At 31.8% G+C, this 18599-nt stretch overlaps 2 protein-coding genes across 2 annotated transcripts in view; one reads left to right on the plus strand and one right to left on the minus strand.

Annotated features, from left to right (window-relative positions):
• Positions 1-2082, minus strand: part of Prp16 (ATP-dependent RNA helicase l(1)G0007) — a 165994-nt gene extending 163912 nt beyond the window's left edge. The window contains exon 1 of the mRNA XM_090108116.1: positions 1629-2082. Coding sequence (XP_089964242.1) covers positions 1629-1948 — 320 coding nt within the window. The 5' untranslated portion in view covers positions 1949-2082. The remainder of the gene's footprint in view (positions 1-1628) is intronic.
• A 2206-nt stretch (positions 2083-4288) lies between these two features.
• Ac76E (adenylate cyclase type 2 Ac76E) overlaps positions 4289-18599 on the plus strand; it is a 188065-nt gene continuing 173754 nt past the window's right edge. Inside the window, exon 1 of the mRNA XM_090108127.1 lies at positions 4289-4473. Coding sequence (XP_089964253.1) covers positions 4434-4473 — 40 coding nt within the window. The 5' untranslated portion in view covers positions 4289-4433. The remainder of the gene's footprint in view (positions 4474-18599) is intronic.

An 18599-nucleotide genomic window follows, 5' to 3' on the forward strand; every position in this document is an offset into this window, starting at 1 on the left:
TGTTAAATACTTAGTAGGTAAATTATTTTGATAAATCTCGTAGGGTTCAGAATGCGTTTGCAATGCAGGCGGAAAATAATGTAATTATTTACAACATCACATTAGAAACGTCAAAAATAACAGTTCATTCACCTATTTATGGATGCTATTATACAATATACATATAAACCTTCCTCTTGAATCACTTTATCTGTTAACAAAAACTGTATCAAAATTGCAAAACGGCAAGCATTCGGCCGGGGAAAACGACTTTGTTTTATATTTTGCTTATCTCAGTAATATTAGGAAACTAATCTTTATTGCGGGTCCCGGTCATACATAAATCAAATAAACATATTAGCAAAACAAATCACAGGTTCTTGTCTCGAGACAGCTTCTTGATCTCTCCTAAATTCCAGTAATCTTTCAGTATTTCACGGTCTTGTTCTTCGGAAAAAAAAATTGACACTTGAAAATGCAGGTTTTCTTGCAGGATTCTCTTTTAGTTGACGGGGCGGCACAGTTTTTTTTGTGATGCTTTCGATTCGTAGGACTGTCTTGCATTTTTTTACTGATTTGTAATATTTTTTTTTCATTTTTCTTTATTCAGTGGTATTTTTTACTCGTTTATGCTATAAAATAAATTGATTGTTTAATTCATTTGTATTTCGAGAATCGGTATGATCTTTTCGTTTTTCTAACTTAAGTGAATGTAAAATAAAATAATGAATATTTTCTCGTACAAGATTTACAAGCTTCCTAGACCGTGATTCCATCTGAAAAATAAATTAAGTAATCAGACAACATTTTTATCATTTATAATGCAACATTGTAGCGTATTCGTTGTAAAAATGTATTATTTTTTATCAAGAATGTGTTAACTTGAGATAACCAACATAAATACCAAACATTTTGTACTTTTATTATCAACTGTAACGGAACATCTTAAATTAACCAACAAAAAACATTGTTTATTTCAGCAACAACGGGACAATCCTATGTAAACCGTAGCATGCGAATACTATTTTTACTACAATAATGACCCACATACAAATGTCCCGTTATAGCTGCAAATATAAATCAGTAAAAAAACAAAAAGCTGTACTTACCTTTCAGCAAAACCGTGATACAATAAGCTGTTACGTTTTTACCGCAATCGGGCAGCAGTTTCCTTCTCAAGGGAGCAGCGACAACTGACATAAACCGTTCTTGCATTAAATTCAAGAGCAAAAAGAGATTTCGCTAAACCGATAGTCGCCGACCTTTTCCCTCATAACTCGGTCATTTTTGGAGCTAGAAATATCGTGTTTTAGCAGCAAGTAGATCGCGATGCGACGGATTCTACTGTATCATTATTCCATAACGATACATATGCTCGTTAACACGTTCTTGTCGCAAATGAGCGATATGTAACAACTAATGATGGTTCAAAGATATTGAAAAATTTGATACCGTCAATACATAATAAATCAGTAGAAAAACATCTTAAATATTGTTTGAATATGTATTAATCTCATTCATCTACCATTCATAGCTTCATTGTTTTGTATGTACATATTATTGAAAAATTATTTGAATCTTAGAAAGTATGATTTTCTATTATACCCAATATTAGAGGTTATGTTTTTGTTTTAAAAAAATTAACTTACTTCTGCAACCGTTCCAACATTCTCTTTCTAGCTTCCTCTGATAGGCCTCCCGTGTATGTCGGAGTTTCTTCATTATGCTTCCTATACTTTCTTTCTTTCGAACCACCCGATTCATTTTTATCCTGCCCGTCGGCTTCGTTATCCTCCGTTTGAAACGATATAAGACGGTTTTGCTTCCGTTTAGCTGCAGCTAATTTATCCAAACCAAGTAACGACGGTTTGGCAAACTGAAACTCTTCCGGTTTCTTTTTGATAATAAGGCCTCCAGGTACATCCCCAGAAGTACCTTCTAAACGATGTAAACCTTCTTCGTCTTCCATGATTTTATGTTCAGTTTTCGCGTATACTAATTATTGATTAAGTATAAAAATACTTTAATTTATTATTGCTCTGAACACATTTTTACTTTATTTTATAATAAGACAAGCTCAAACAAGTTTGGCACCAAAACATTGTTTTGGGTTTTCAATTTTCATGTGATAGTACTGTCAAAGTCAAATCATGGATGACAATGTCACAATAAAAGTACCACAGAAACTATATCTGTCAACATATTGTAAAGTAGCATAGGCTGTTTTCCAATTTTAAATGAAATACCTTATCATCACTTACAATTTATTTTAATATTTAATTTGATTTTTTTGTCTTAATCGAATACCTATTCTGTTAATTTTTTTTATGCATTTTCTTTAATAATAAATTAATGCTCTGTTTAACGATCATGCAAGTTTTTAAACATTTAGAGAAGTAATTTATACCAATTAATCTTTTATGGATTTTCAATTTATTATAAAAATTGAAAAATCCAAGTCAACTCCACCAAAAATATTCTTAGAACATTGTTGTAAAAACGGGCTGTAAAACCGAGTAAAATAAACGTAGACAAAATGTCTGCGTGAGCATCTGGATAGTTTATTATTGTTTATTTTAAATTCATAACCTCTACCTGGCGTTTTATGATTTATCTAAGGCATAATACAAAAGCAACAGAGGTAACGAGTGAAGTTCATAGTTTCTCAACTACCTATATTAAATTGTAGCAAAGTTTTGCAATTACGTGCGCGCAAGTTTTAGAGGTGGGTGCATTAAGTAAATACGTGAATAGGTTTAATATCATGATGTAGGTGCCTGTGCGGGAATAAATTAGCTAGGATAGAAAGACGCAAGACAGATACCCACTCCAAAAGTTATTACCTACCCTATCGTGCATTAACACATTCGTCCGAATAGCGAGGCGAATAATGAAAACGCTTGTGTAAACAGTGCATTCGCTATATGCCTTGAGATTTGCGTTGTATCGCAAAGAGCGGCGCGAATGGGCAATGTCTTACATGAACTTACAGCACCTAATCTTACCTTACCTTACCAATGAATTTCGGACGACACTCGTGGGAGTTTCGTCAAAGTGTGTTGTCGAGGTCGTCAAAGAGTGTTGTCGAGGTGAATTATAGCGAACATAAATGTGTGAATGCACCATTTAGGTATTTTTTGTTTAGTAGTTATACAAATAATTTATATAAGTCCTGTGTCGCATTCAAGAAATTGCAATGAAATGATACCTATAAGATCTTACACACAATTAATCTATTCAACTAATTTGAATGTTTATTTAAGGCAAAAAAAATTATAGGGATAATATACAAAAGAATGAGATTAGTCATGAGTAATCTTTTAGTCATAAATTTAATACGTTAACACTTAACATCTAAACTCAAGATAAAATTACAATAATTGCTGGAAAAACTTGTTTAATTCTGGGTAGGGCTGTATTACTAATAGAATAAAAGGTGCTATTTTAGTCATAATTACAATATATTTAAATAATTATTCTGGTTTTGAACCTTTTTTATATATAGGATTTTTTTCCTTTTCTTATCAGGGATAGCTTGACATGCATGATGCACTGTGATGTGGAATTCAAACCGATTATTCTGAAGTTGCGCAATAATTTTTACTGCTCTACATTTTTTGAACTGTGAAAGCACACAATAAAAGTCCACCTGTTGACTGTAAAACAGTTGATACTTAGTACCAACCTTTATACCTAGAAATGGGCTAAGTTTATAGAAGCTAAATACCTACTATAATCATACTATAATATACTGCTCTATGTTTTCAGAAACAATAACTATTTTCTATTACCTACCATATCTACATTTATCAAGTTTTAATAATGAATCTATCCGGAATTATAAATATGTAATAGATTACATCATCAAGATTATTGTACTAGAAGATTGTGATTATCTTGTTTTGTATAGGAGTAAACTGTTCATAGAGTTTTATAATACCTACGACTGAATAACGCTACGTAATACGTTCAGGAACGGTTAGAACTTGGGCGTCACATCCCGTAAAGAAATGATTTAGCAATTCAAATTAGTGGTATGCAATTAACACGCAAAAAATATAAACAAAGCACGAATACAAAATACACACGTGAATATAACTCATTTTCATTACGTCCATCAAAAATAGAACAGTGTAAAATTGTTCCTCGTGCCGCCGAGACGTGCGCGGGAAAATATAGAGTATAAATTGGCGCGAAAGTTCGACATCGTTCGAAACTCGAGTTACTAGTTAAAAAAATTAAAATAAAGATTTACATTACATATTTTTATATTAATAATTATGAGGTGGTTTTAATGTTATTTTAATTTAATTAATTATTTGATTCAAAATTGTATTCCTGTTCAGTGAAGTGATGCGTTTCCAAGGCCAATTTAGAGGCAATTGAAAGTGGGTGACATAATATAAAAATAACTCTGTTTTGGATGTACAGTTTCAGTTTCTGGACGTACAATTATGGCTGACATTGAAAACAGTATAGAGAAAGATGTGCAAGGTTTGTTTTAATTTTTAGGAAGAGTTAATTATAATTTTGAAGTACCTAGTTTAAGTGGGTCGTCTTGTATTAAGTGGTCGGCACTTAATTATTGTACAATCATCAATCAACAGTCACGTGCTCGCATGATGCACAGTGAAAATAAATTAAATAAATTAATCATAATTTTATCGAATTAACTTCAATTCATAGATAAGTACCTATGTGAAATTATTGTACTATTATGAACTGAAATGTTAATAGTTTGCTCGTCTCATATTGTTAAAAAATAATATCGTATCGATGCTAATTCTCAAACTCAAACTCACACTCAAACATTCATTTATTCAATTAGACTACTATTTAGTAGGTAGCACTTTCGAATCGTCATTACATAAGTATTTTTAACATTTACCACCGATTCAAAAAGCAGTATCTATGGAGAAGAATCGGCAAGAAACTCCATAGTTGCTCTTTTAATATTAACTAAATCCATGAAAAATATAAAAATATTTCTTTGTAGTTCTGTTTGATTTTTAAATCTGAAACATGTAGAGTCTGTGTGTCTAAAGGAAAATCATTTTGGAGATTAGGATGACCTTTTTAGTAACTTGATGAACACATTATTAATACTCTATAATAAACTACAAATTCAGTCAAGTGTGAAAATTAAACCCACGTTCTGAAATTTTCTAAGCTTACTGAGGATTTATTAGAAACATCTGTTATGTGGATACATTATGGATTTTCACAATATAAATAGCAATGTGTAATATGATATACATAAATAAAAAGTCGTAGTTATTTTTAGTAAGATATTATGAGTTAAAATATTTATATTTATATGTACCTACTACAACTCTAATTAAGTCCGTCTCAATTAAATAAACATAAAATAGGTACTGCGTTTATACCATAAGTAGTTCCCTTTTCAACAACCTTCAAAAGTGCAGGGTTCTTATTCATAAACGACGTTTAAAAAAAATAAAACGGTCAATTTTGTGGTTTCCCGCGTAAAGGTAAACCTTGACGTTATTTTGATATGATCTAACAATAAAAATTACAAACGTGCATGTTATCCGTGATATTTTCATATTAATTCTTGTAGTAACTATATCGCGCTTAACCAAAATGTTTATTATTTACCTAGCTCTACATCCTAGTTATTTGTATAAGAACAATTTACTTTAAAATATAACGCGAACAGGTAAAATTGTCATATTTCATATTATATCTACTGGATATGCGATAATCTGTATTCAGAATATATCTACTGGAATAGGCTTTAATTAATAATTTGTTCCATGTAAAGTTAGCCAACAAGCCAGATTCCCAAAAATTTTTTATAAGTTATTTGTTTGGAAAAATACCTTGTTAGGCACTATTATTTTCAAATCATACAAAATTTTCCATTATTTTTTAATTTGTCGCCTTTTTGTTGCACAGATAACGTAACATATATATTATGTGACGTGTTTTATTTAAATGTCAAACTATGTAAATTGATCAATACCGAGAAATTAAGTTATTAGTGTTCATTGAGTTGCTTGGAATTTCCTACACCGCGACCGCAAGAAATTATACAGAATCCATTGGAACGTAAAAATGTTTGGTTTTATTGCATACGTGAATAAATACCGGCCTCGAACTTGATTGAGATGGATGCGATAAGCTAAGAATAGATTAGCGGGTAATTATACATTATACATCCTGTAAATGTAAAATTGATTTATTAAAACTGTTTTTAGCATAAAAAATAATAATGTTTTAAGTTTTTGTTTTAATGTACATTGCAAGCTGGGGTTTAAAGGTCTATATGATTTCTTAAAACAGTTAACATTCGAGCGGGAAAAAACGATGGCACTAGACGGCCTTTATTAATATAACACAGTCCTTTTTTATGTTGGAAATAATACTGCTTTAAGATATTATGGTAACTCCCCCGATCTTTGTTCGATTGCCTTTTATTTTATTTATAATTTTAATTTGATAAAATAGTCCGTAAAACTGCTATTATCTTCACATTAGGTTATACGCGTAACATAATCTAAATTCATCTTCAATTATAGGTCCTAAAAAACATCTTTGAAAATTAATTATTTTTATAAATTTTTGGTATTAGTCAATCTTCAAGGTTGAATAAAGATTAGTAAGGTCTAGGTACTTCCCCTATTGCTCTTGTAAAACAGCCTTGCGATTTGAGATTAACTTCAAAATTTTCTACAAAATAAGATAAGATTCTCCCTAAAGATTTCGGATTGGCCATTAATCTTTTATTAGCTTTCAATTTCGTCTTATCTAAATAAATCAGCTCACGAAGGAATTAATTAAATTGAGTTATTCTTTCTTTTACACATACTTAATAAAATAAAATTAAATAAAATTTTTACACATCTGGAAGAAACTTGTTCCCACGACACAGGGAATCCTAGTGTGGGAGCAAGGGTTCTTATATTGTATGTATCATATTATTTTGGATAATAAAATTATTGAATTATTGAATTATTTTAAAAAATTTGCTTATATTACGTTACTATAGCAACGTGAAGCTCGATTATATTGTTTCTTTTAAAACCTCCCCTTGCTATTGTTTTGTTTTCCCTGTTCATATATGGTTTAATTTTTTCTACTAACCTGCAATAATCGTTTTAGAAAATAGTTGACGATAGATGAAGGTACTAATAGAGCAAGAGTTTGTTTGTTAGTCTGAACGAGTAACTACTAGAAACTGAAAACTGTTTCGAACTGAAAAAAAAGACGTGTTTCACTCGAGGACTGCCGCGGTAAAGCTATAATTATTATTGCATGCTATGCCTTCAAGCCACACCTCCGCGTCCGTCGGAGTGGGGAGCGTGAGGTTTTTTTCTGGATTCGGTCCCCGCGCTCAAGGCCCGCGATAGAAGCTATGCAATAGCATATTTATCGTAAACATAGGTACACAAACATATTATTATCGTTAACATTCATCGAGAAAATGCCACAGGATAATGTTGTAACTTCAAGCTGTGACCAAAGGTAGCGGAGTGAAAAATTGCAATATTAGGAAAAAATATTTCTTTTGAGAGCAGACAAAGTTGCGTGGCTTATTTAAATATAGTGTTAAATATAGAATTTGATAAAGAATGAGTATAAACTTTAAAGTTCCATATTTTACAAATATTCTAAATCAAAACCTATAATTGTTAGTTGAGACTCTGGCATTGTTGAAACAAACTTCGGCATCTTCATTCCTTTGGAGTTCAATCTTGTTAATATAAATAGTTAGCTCAGAATTCATGCATTAAGTTTTCGAGTATCTAAATTCTAGAGCTTTGGCAATATTTAGAATTTCTACTTCGAAAAAATCACAATTTTTGTGCTAGTTATATAGCTAATGACTGATTGATTTACTGATTTATCAATGTACTGTAAATGCTCAAACTACAAGACTAATCGGGCTGAAACTTGGAATATAGATAGCTAAGAAAGGATTTTGCTATATTCTTACCCCAAGGGAATAAAATCGAAGAAGGAAGTAAGTACGATAAAAAATATTTACGGGCGAAGCTGCGTGCAACAGTTAGTAACATGTATTATATTTTGATTTTTTACTGAGTAGAATGTGTTCGAATTTCGAAATTGTGTATACAATAAATATAATTTTTCATGCTAGGAATACCTATTACAGGTAAATTAGCTTGGAGAAATTTTTGCATATGTAGTGGTGTGTATATTACTCAGATCTTAGAGCGCGTTTCCACTATATCGTTCTGACTTCTGGCCTATACAAAAATGTTTCGATATCCTAACATTACTATTTAATTTTATACTTATTCCTAGCAACACTTTTGTTTTCAATAAAAACAAGTTTTTATTTGAAAGAAAATGGTTTTGACTTTATAAAAAAAAATATATCATTCAATTTCACGTCCTTGAGCAAACGACAAGGCGACTACCGTGAAACAATAAAATATCGTGTCCATAATAATTTGTTTCATAATTAATATTTGACCATAATAATTACGAAACAAAACAAATAAATAAATCGTCACTTGATAGTGGAAAGTGGAAACACGCACAAAACCAGAATAAACCAGTTTACGCTGTCCGCAGGTGCCACGTGCAGTCGTTTGGTACCGTGAACATAAAGCACACATTTCATTCAAAAATTATAATTATTACGTATAGACCGGGAGATATTGACACAAAATTTCGAGTCATTTGTAACAGGATGGCGGTTCTACAGGGGTCTTAGTACGCAATGACAAAAAGAAATAGTTTGGAAAATCCAAAAGTGCACGCCTCATAATTTTTTTTTAATAATTATTTATTAATTATTATTTTTGTTTATTTAATAACAATTAAACCACATCGAATCAGACCCTGAAAAATAAAAGGGTTCTATTCCTGAGCATACTCAAGCGTAAGAGAAAAAAAAAGACTCGATTAGTAAAGTATTTCGGTCGCTATCGTGTTAACAAGAAAATCCTCCGCACATACAGACACACGGACGTCCAAGACAGAACTTTTTTAAACTGTTTTTTAACTAGTTTAAATAACAAAAATGACATCAAAAATATCATGAATGTTAAAAATAGTGTTTTTTCTTAATATGTGTGTGTATGTATTATCTTACAAGTGCAATGTATGATACATAAAGACATTTTAAGTTTGAAAAATCAGATGTTTTGCGCGAAGTGACAGTAGTACCCACCTCAACGCTTCGCTTATGAGGCGTGCAAAACGATGGTGTGAACACTGGTACCGGCGGCTTAGTCGCGTAGGCGTTAGTCGAACTCGTCGGAAAAATAGCGAAAGTCAAACGATTTGTAACACAAAAATTTTAGAATTTACCGATAGCCCATAAAAAAGAAGTAGGCGGTAGTGTCATGCCATACTTTTCCGGTGTGACTTACAGCCCGCCATACCGACGCGAATGTGTTGATTAAAAAAAAAACAATTCAACCATTTGTACCAGGCTAACTTTTGCACAGGTAACCATCGTCGTGCAGCTATTTACGAAAATCGCCATGCCATACTTTTCGGACGATTCCAAATGGTCGCCATACCGCCGAAAATCTGCAAAAATTTTTTTTTTCGCCAAACTTTTTGTACCAGTATTGCATTTGGATTTTTGGAGAGTATTTGATAAAATGTGACCATTATTATATTTACCATACTTCTAGTAGGGGGAAAAAGTGCTGCCATACTTAAAAAATTAATTTAGTATTAATTTATATAAGTGAAGATTTCCACCACCTAGATCTTTGAAATTTTGTATTTATATTCGTTGAACCTCAAACTTACAGGAAAAATTAGTGCCATACTGTTACTAATCGTTCAAAATACGAATAAAATCTTACAATAAAAAAAAATCTTATACACATTCGCCACCTCCCACAGGTATGGCATTATCACACTTCTATTTATAATCATTCAGGAGTTGTTGAAAAAAAAATTTAGGGTGGTACAAATGGTTCGGCGAAAAAAAAAAATTTGCAGATTTTCGGCGGTATGGCGACCATTTGGAATCGTCCGAAAAGTATGGCATGGCGATTTTCGTAAATGGCTGCACGACGATGGTTACCTGTGCAAAAGTTAGCCTGGTACAAATGGTTGAATTGTTTTTTTTTAAATCAACACATTCGCGTCGGTATGGCGGGCTGTAAGTCACACCGGAAAAGTATGGCATGACACTACCGCCTACTTCTTTTTTATGGGCTATCGGTAAATTCTAAAATTTTTGTGTTACAAATTGTTTGACTTCGCTATTTTTCCGACGAGTTCGACTAACGCCTACGTGACTAAGCCGCCGGTACCAGCGTTCACACCATCGTTTTTCTTTTTGTCATTGCGTACTAAGACCCCTGTAGAACCGCCATCCTGTTACAAATGACTCGAAATTTTGTGTCAATAGCGGCCTTTACACGCAAACTCTATCGCGCGTTCTGTGGATCGTACAGGATAACGCGCGGGAAAGCCTGCACGTTCAATCGCTCGCGATTACCTTTGTATGTCTTAACTACGACACTTGTTCTTTCGCGCGCGATTATTCGTGTTTGCTTTCCTTAGCGGAATGAGCGGCCGTGTAAAGACTAATCGCCTGTGATAGACCGCGTGAAAGAGGCGCGTGTTGGAGTGTGTGCAATGCACACGGTTTTATCGAAAACCGCGCGTGATTGAAGTGAAAAATGGAGACAAGATATCGGGTGGCGCAAGTTATCATGGTTGCTGGTTTAATTGAACTCAAAAAACTTTGCATTTTTTTTACAACTAAATCACGATTAGCGTCAATAAAACCTTTTTCTTTACAAAAGTCGATAAGTTGTTTATATGCTTGGTCTTTTAAATTCTTGTTTTTGTACTCTTCCGATTTTCCAGAGACATGGGAAAGATCTGTATAAAGTAATAAGCTCCAATACTAATTCCTTGCTCCACGTGCGTATGTCCGCCATCTTATTCGTGCGCGAAAGAATTTATGTGTAAAGGCAACCTGTGTACAATCGTGAGTGCGCGATTGCGCGCACGACTGATGAGCGCGGCATGTGGTCTATCCTTCCGTCCCCTGCACCCTTTATACGCACAATCTTTCACACACGATTGCTGTTTCATGCGCGATAGAGTTTGCGTGTAAAGGCCGTGAATATCTCCCGGTCTAGTTAATGTAAAAGTTATACGTATGTTAAATGTGCAAATATTAAAATAAAGTCTCATCTTTTTCAGAGGAGAAACACATATAGTTTAATTTAAAATCCCTTATATATATATAAAATAAAAACTAAAAATAAAATGTTGTTTTATTTTATTTGCTGACCATACACTACTACAAACGCAAAAATTTCTCCAAGCTAATTTACCTGTAGGTATCATTGCTTTTAAATTTTTTGAAAATTATAATTCACAATTCAAATAAAATCTGATACTACTTTTTAGTGGTACGTAGTTTTTTTTCTCTCCTTTTTTTTATTTAAATAAATGATTTAATTTATCATGTTTGATCATTATAAATCTCTAATTAGAAAATTCCGCGTAGCAGTAATTCTGTTAGTAAATAACCTTAACTAGGCCTCATATCTCTTTTGATAATTAGGGCGAAATAGGGCGTTATTATGAGCTAATAAATTCAAACAGGGTGGCCATATTTCATAATTTCCTAGTAGTAAATAATTATGACTTCAATTCAGAATATTATGTAACGAGTGAGAAACTTTACCTTTAAGCTGAAATTAGCAATTTATAAAAATAATAGTATAGTATATTTATACTATACATAGTAAATAAAGGTTGTTTGGGAAATTCCTATAGCTTATCGATTAAAATTACCAGGGGCTTTCCCATGACGTCTTTAAGTATTACTTATTCTATTGTAGGAAAAATACAGGTTACCATTACCAATTTCTCGTACACAGTACATAGCATAAAATAAAGTCGCTATCCGCTGTCTGTATACTTAGATCTTAAAAATTATGCAACAGATTTTGATGGGGTTTTTTATAGATGATAGAGTGGTTCTTGGACGAAGGTTTATTTTTTTTGTTTAAGACCAAGCCGAAGCCGCGACTGGAAAGCTAGTTATCTAGTTTATCGACATTTTCAACAGGAATAAGTCTTCTTAGCATTCATTAGACATATCTTGTCTCCACAAGAACACTAGGATCTCCCGATTGCTCGATCATTCGATGCTCTAACTCGATTATCGCTCTAGTGGTTTGAGTATTGAATAATCGAGTTACTTACCCGTATATATCAGAGAGGATAAATCTATAGGTCTTTAAATTGTTTGCTACAAATTGTCTGTCGCTTAATTAAACAGATTTTCAAATTCAAATATATTTATTTTCTACATAAATATCTTAACTACATAGTAGGTATAAAACAAAGTCGCTTTCTCTGTCCCTATGTCCCTATGTATCTATGTATGCTTAAATCTTTAAAACTATACAACGGATTTTTATGCGGTTTTTTTAATAGATAGAGTGATTAAAGAGGAGAGGAAGGTTTTAGTATATAATTTATTATGTTTTAGACAAAGTGGGCGAAGCCGCGGGCGGAAAGCTAGTATAATATAATTCCTGAAATGATCCATCAGGACATTACCCGGGTGAGTCGAATAGACAGATTGATGACTCTACCCTTTTCTGTGAAACATCGCCTTGTGTCCACAAATTAATAATGAACATAATGAAAATAGTAATATAACGAAAAATCGTATAAAAGCTCTTAGTTCCTGTATCGTTACACAAACATTTCCCAATTGTCAGATTTATCAGTGAATTCATCGCGATCGAAGTGCTTTGAAGAGCCCGGCCGTAAAGTAAAACATCAAAGAACATGTGGACATACAACACGTTCCCGAAGCTTGTGTAATAATAAACTTCTCGCGGGTACTATTTAAAAACTGATGAACTTGACTTTGCACTTATGATTAAACTACCGTTCCGCGGTTTCACCCGCGTGACTCCGCTTCTGTTGGTCTTGGCGTGATGATATATAGCCTTTCACCTACCTCGATAAATGGGCTATCTAACACCGAAATATTTTTTCTAATCGGACCAGTAGTTCCTGAGATTAGCGCGTTCAAACAAACAAACTCTTCAGCTTTATAATATTAGTATATATTATTTACGTCTAATGCTCTGAACCGGTTTGAACCAGTTACGCATCAGATTTACGCCCGAATAGTCAAATGTCTTGCTCAAATGCTAATTAATTTTATGACGTATATAAATATACTGTATTTCAGTTTTCATGTAGATCGTCAAGATATGAGTTTTAATCACAGTTTTAATATTACTCTACATTCTCAATGAAATCCGGAAGGTCTTTCAAAAAGAAGTAGAAAAAAATAAAATTTGACCAATTGATTGATCAATTAACAAAAAATGTAGTAATTTCGTTTGAAAAACAAAAGATACAGAAAATAATATATAAAAAGGACTCTTGAATGCATTATACATCAATGTTTTTCAAAATGTATTGTAAAAAAAATTGAAATTGTACTAGGTACTAAATTTATTATTTATGTACTTTGATCTTATCTAATTGCATATTTTAATACGTTAATTTGTATCTTGGTAAGCAATTATAACAAAATGTAAGTTCTAAAAGACTCCGCTGTAGAATAGCTTTCACTGTTGGAGCGTCTTCCTCCATCAATATTTTTATTGTTCACCAAGCTGTCTCCAGACACAAACGACATGAAACTAATTGGCTACGTGAACGTTTTAATGAACTAAAAAATACATTGTTGCTGCTATATTTCACTTATTATTTGAAAGTGAAGTTTTTCGTCTGTATTCATTCTGTAGTATTTTTATCGTAACTTTTCACGCGAATGATAAGGAAGATATTATGCTTATGTGATAAAAATATCACTAATAAAGATTTCACTAGGTACTTTCATTACTTATTTTATTATTCTTTTTTTAATATCAAAGAAGTAGTATAACGCCGATGTTCTTTGTGAAAGGATGATTCATTAATAGTTTTTCATGTACTGAAGTCAACTAGTCATGCCTTGCAATATAGTTGAATAATTTAATGCCCTAAGAAGGTGAACAAAGGACGCTAAGAAAGCTATTAGTACGGCTTTTGCGCAAACTTGGGATATAATCAAATATTTTATTGGATAATAATATAAGAGTATAATACATTATTGGTTGATTGATTGATAGTATCCTTTGTGTTATTTATTTAATTTAAAGAGATTCCTGGGACTATTGTTGTTGTTGTATTAAGTATTGGAGTTTTTCGTATTTTATCACTTGCTCTACCGGCCTGTGTATATATCTATAATAATCTATACTAATATTATAAAGAGGAAAGGTTTGTAATTATGTATGTATGTATGGTTTTCACGAATAAACTACTGGACCGATTTTGATGAAATTTGGCACAGATAATCTTTAGACCCTGAGATGTTCTTTACATTAGGGTACCTTTTATTGCGAAATATGTACCAGCCGGGGCGGACCGCTAGTCTTTCATATTTATTACAGGTAGGTAGTTCTTAAGCCATGGTTGGTATTACTAACACGACTGTAGTATAAACTTATATCTAAGATTAGAAAAATAACACGATATATTTTTAATTGTTGTTGCCCAATTATTGTAGCGAATACAGAGTTCAATGCTCTGAATAAATGTAACTCCCTCGAACATTCAAATGAATGAGCTGTGTGAACTAACCACACTTGCTTCTACCTAAACAATTTGGTATTTATACACCAACACCTAATAATATAATATTATTCGTTTTATATAATATTAAATAACGTATAAATAGAGCTTCTGATTTCAATAGGATCTGGGTTAGTTTAGTTATCCTAATATGGTTGATAATATAATCTTTCAGGTGTGTGGTGGTTTTTTTCGTGATGATTGATACTAATATTATTAATATTAAACAAATAGACGAATCATTAGTTTTAAAATATTTAAGCTTCCATTTATCACGGTCAGTTACGAAGAACGCTTCTGCTTTGAAATATCGAAGCTTTTTATCATATTTTCCCCGGAATATCGTCAGAAAATGTCAGTAAAAACATCGTCACTTTTACGACAAAAATATAATTTATGATAAAAAAATGTTCCATTAAAAATGTGTCAACTTGCGTTCAACAGTCGTCTAAATAATGAAATATGACGGTTTTAAAATAGCGCAAGCATTTATTTTTGTACGTGAATGCATTTTCAGAACATTGCATGTAATACAGTGCAACGAAAATACAGTACAATTTAAATTTATGTGTTGTTTTCGTCAATATCGCCTGAATAAAAGCTCTTTCAGAAAAGAGCTCTTATTCAATGATGAAAAGAATAAAATATTTTAAAATGGCGTCTTTTTGTTGTAGTTTATTGCTGTATTTAGTTATTATCTGTAAATCTGCAAGTATATTCTAATAAATATGATTTGGTGCAAGATTAAAACGTAAAAATATATATTTCTGTTTTAATATTGCAATACTTAACAAAAATATGCTACTTCAAACTTCATGACAAGTCATCATCAGTCATCAGTTAAAATAACTTACAAGGTCGTTTTCCTCGAATTATTTCATTCATAAAGTAAATTAAAATACGCCATTCCTACCTTGAAATATTTTTTTCTAAATGTTACAAACAATACATCAAAAACGGGCTCATTGCCAATATTAAATAAAACATTCTTATATTAGAATAACGTACTGACAATAGAATTTCGTATTTTGTTGAGAATATAACAATCGATATATTTATTGCTCAAAGCGTTTGAAAATAATAAATATTTCAAGAACAATAAATAATTCGTACGCAACAAACTTTAGAACTGCAATGGCAAAATACCAAATTTTGTTAAAAATTAGAACAGGAAAAAGAATAAACGCATCAATGTTAGCGGCGTTAATATTAAGTTACTTACGAAAGCCGTGAACTGTATACCTAATCCAAATATGACATTTTTCTTCTATCAAAATTCATCAAAATCTGATCAGTGAATCAGACGTAAAGATAAACAGGTAAACGTATTAATTTACCATTTATCTATAAAATGTTTTCGTGTTCATATGCATAGATTATTTTCGCCTCCACAATAGCAATTGTAAACAATTGGATATCAGATAGAATCTATCAAATGAGGTAAAAGATAGGAAAGTTATTCCAGTAATCATATTACATCTATAATAATTTATTGAGCCAATAAAAGTACAGCTTATGAGTTTTCGTACAACCTGCTATAATTAGAGCGCTTTTACACAACTGTCATAAAGTAAAGCTTATTATTTTTTTATCAGAGACATTATCGGAATTATTTAACGTTGCTTTTATTGTTATATTCACATAATACAATGACTAATCCATACTAATATTATAAATGCGAAAGTAACTCTGTCTGTCTGTCTGTTACTCAATCAAGCCTAAACTACTGAACCAATTTTCATGAAATTTGGTATGGATATATTTTGATACCCGAGAAAGGACATTGGCTACTTTTTATCCCGGGAAAATGACGCAATCCCAGCAATCCCACGGGAACATGAACTATGCGGGTTTTTCTTTGACTGCGCGGGCGAAGCCGCGGGCGGAAACCTAGTACTTTATATAAATGGTTCATAAATTGTTTAGTTATATTTATAAGCTGCCCGCCCAGGTTCCGCCCAGATATATATTTAAGTTTGTAATTGTTTTTTGTGTTTTTTAAGTCGTTTTAATAGAGAATATACTGTTACTTTGCATAAAAATTAGGTCTATTCCACAAGATAAAGATACTAACACATGCCTACTTAAATTAGCAAATAGGTTAGGTCCTCCTATGATGCCCAAGGGACGTTGGTAAATGTTCCATGTCGTAAAACTTTTTGCTTATTAGACAATCTATTTTCCTCACATTGTTTGTTAAATGATTTTAATTTTAGTACGTTAGCCGCCGATTTTTAATTAAAGTCGGAGCACGAGGCTAAACACTGAAAATGTATAGAATTAAATAAAATTGAAATGTCTGTTTAGAATGCTCAATTCTATTGGTTTCGATATTGAATCGTCTCATAATACATGACATTTAACATTTAGAAATTGTTCTGATACAAAACATGTATTTGGTTTTCTCTAATAAATTTTGTCCAATTTATCGTCAGATTTATCTTATTTTGTGTAAAGCTTTTTTGTCCAGTTGTATAAGAATATTTTATACTACTAGTTTTAAAGGAGAATGGGCAAATTGGGCCTGAAACTTGGGCTAGGACCAATACACACGAAATATTGTTGTTGTGATAGATCATTACACATACCTTACGAAATAAATAAAATAAAAAAATAAATCAACCGGGTTCTTGTACAGTCAAGGCAAAAAGTTTTATTTATTTGGCTATTATTTTTCGTACAATAACGGTGTTTTTAATTCGAGTGAAGTAAATATGAATCAAAATGTCACTGGAGTGTTTAAGTTTAACCACAAAAAACGTCTAACTACGTTGAATTATAATAAAGTGAATAAACACGGTTTATGTACCTGTTACAAAACATAATATTAGTGTATTTCGTTTATTAGAAGGCTTATGATTAGTACGTATTTGTAAGTGAAAGTGAATTGGAGTAACATAAAGATATTGTCATTGTCTTATAACAGTTATTTATTGCAAAAAATATTATACACAAAGAAATAAAACTTGATGTGACTGTACAAAAACCCGGTTGATTATTTTTTTATATATATTTTTCCCGTTATGTATGTGTTATGATCTATTATAAAAACAATATCTCATGTGTATTGGTCCAACTCAAGGGTTCAGGCCCAACTTCCATAGTAAAATGCCCATTCTCCTTTCATTGTTAGATTTTTTACAAGCTGAAGGAATATGATATAAATGGAGAGCAGCCACAGTCAACTAAAACAAGTATAATTTTCAAAGCAATTTAATAAATCATCAATAATTTAAGAACCTCTGTATACACTAGTGACTAGACTAATCATAAACTAAATAAGATACGCTTCGAATTGACAACCTTCCGTCATGTTGGGTAAAAAGATTGTTATTCACCTTTTCTCAACACAATATTTTACACACAAAACCACTACTGCACCAGATCAAAATTTCCACTATAATCGATGCATAAAAAATCGTATTTACACTTGAAAAAGTGCCAAAACGTCACGCTCGGAGACACAGCAGTTACAACCAAGACGATGTTACCGGCTTTAGGAATATCGTTTAATTTGACATTTTGGAGCTTTGCCAATATGATAATATTAATATTGGGCTTATAATGATTGTACATTTTATTCTAAAGTGACATTATTTAACTCACTTTATGGGGGATTCAATTTAGATCGGATAGCGAACTAATTGGCTTAAATATTTTGTAGTAAATTGGGATGTTCTGTCTTGGTCTTGGAATTTGTAGGGATTCAAGATAAAAATGTAAATAAGTTTTTTTTAAATTAGTCGGATTCATTCTGTTAGACTGCTCAGAGTTTCATATTTTTTTGATTTTAGAAATAATTGATGTATGCAGTATGACTGTGGTATGACTTGCAGTATGGTTATATCTAATAACTAATAAGTAACGTATATAATATTATATGAATGTGGTGCTGTTTCTAATGAGTTTTTATTTTTTTCATTATGTTTGTGTTGTGGGTATTCCAATTTATTCCTACCTTATAGTTTAATTTACCTATTTAACTCTCT

Source organism: Colias eurytheme, chromosome 12, assembly GCF_061535395.1.
Source record: "Colias eurytheme isolate Ceu_HAF_F1 chromosome 12, ilColEury1 Martin Lab GWU primary, whole genome shotgun sequence".
NCBI classification, from domain to species: Eukaryota; Metazoa; Arthropoda; class Insecta; order Lepidoptera; family Pieridae; genus Colias; species Colias eurytheme.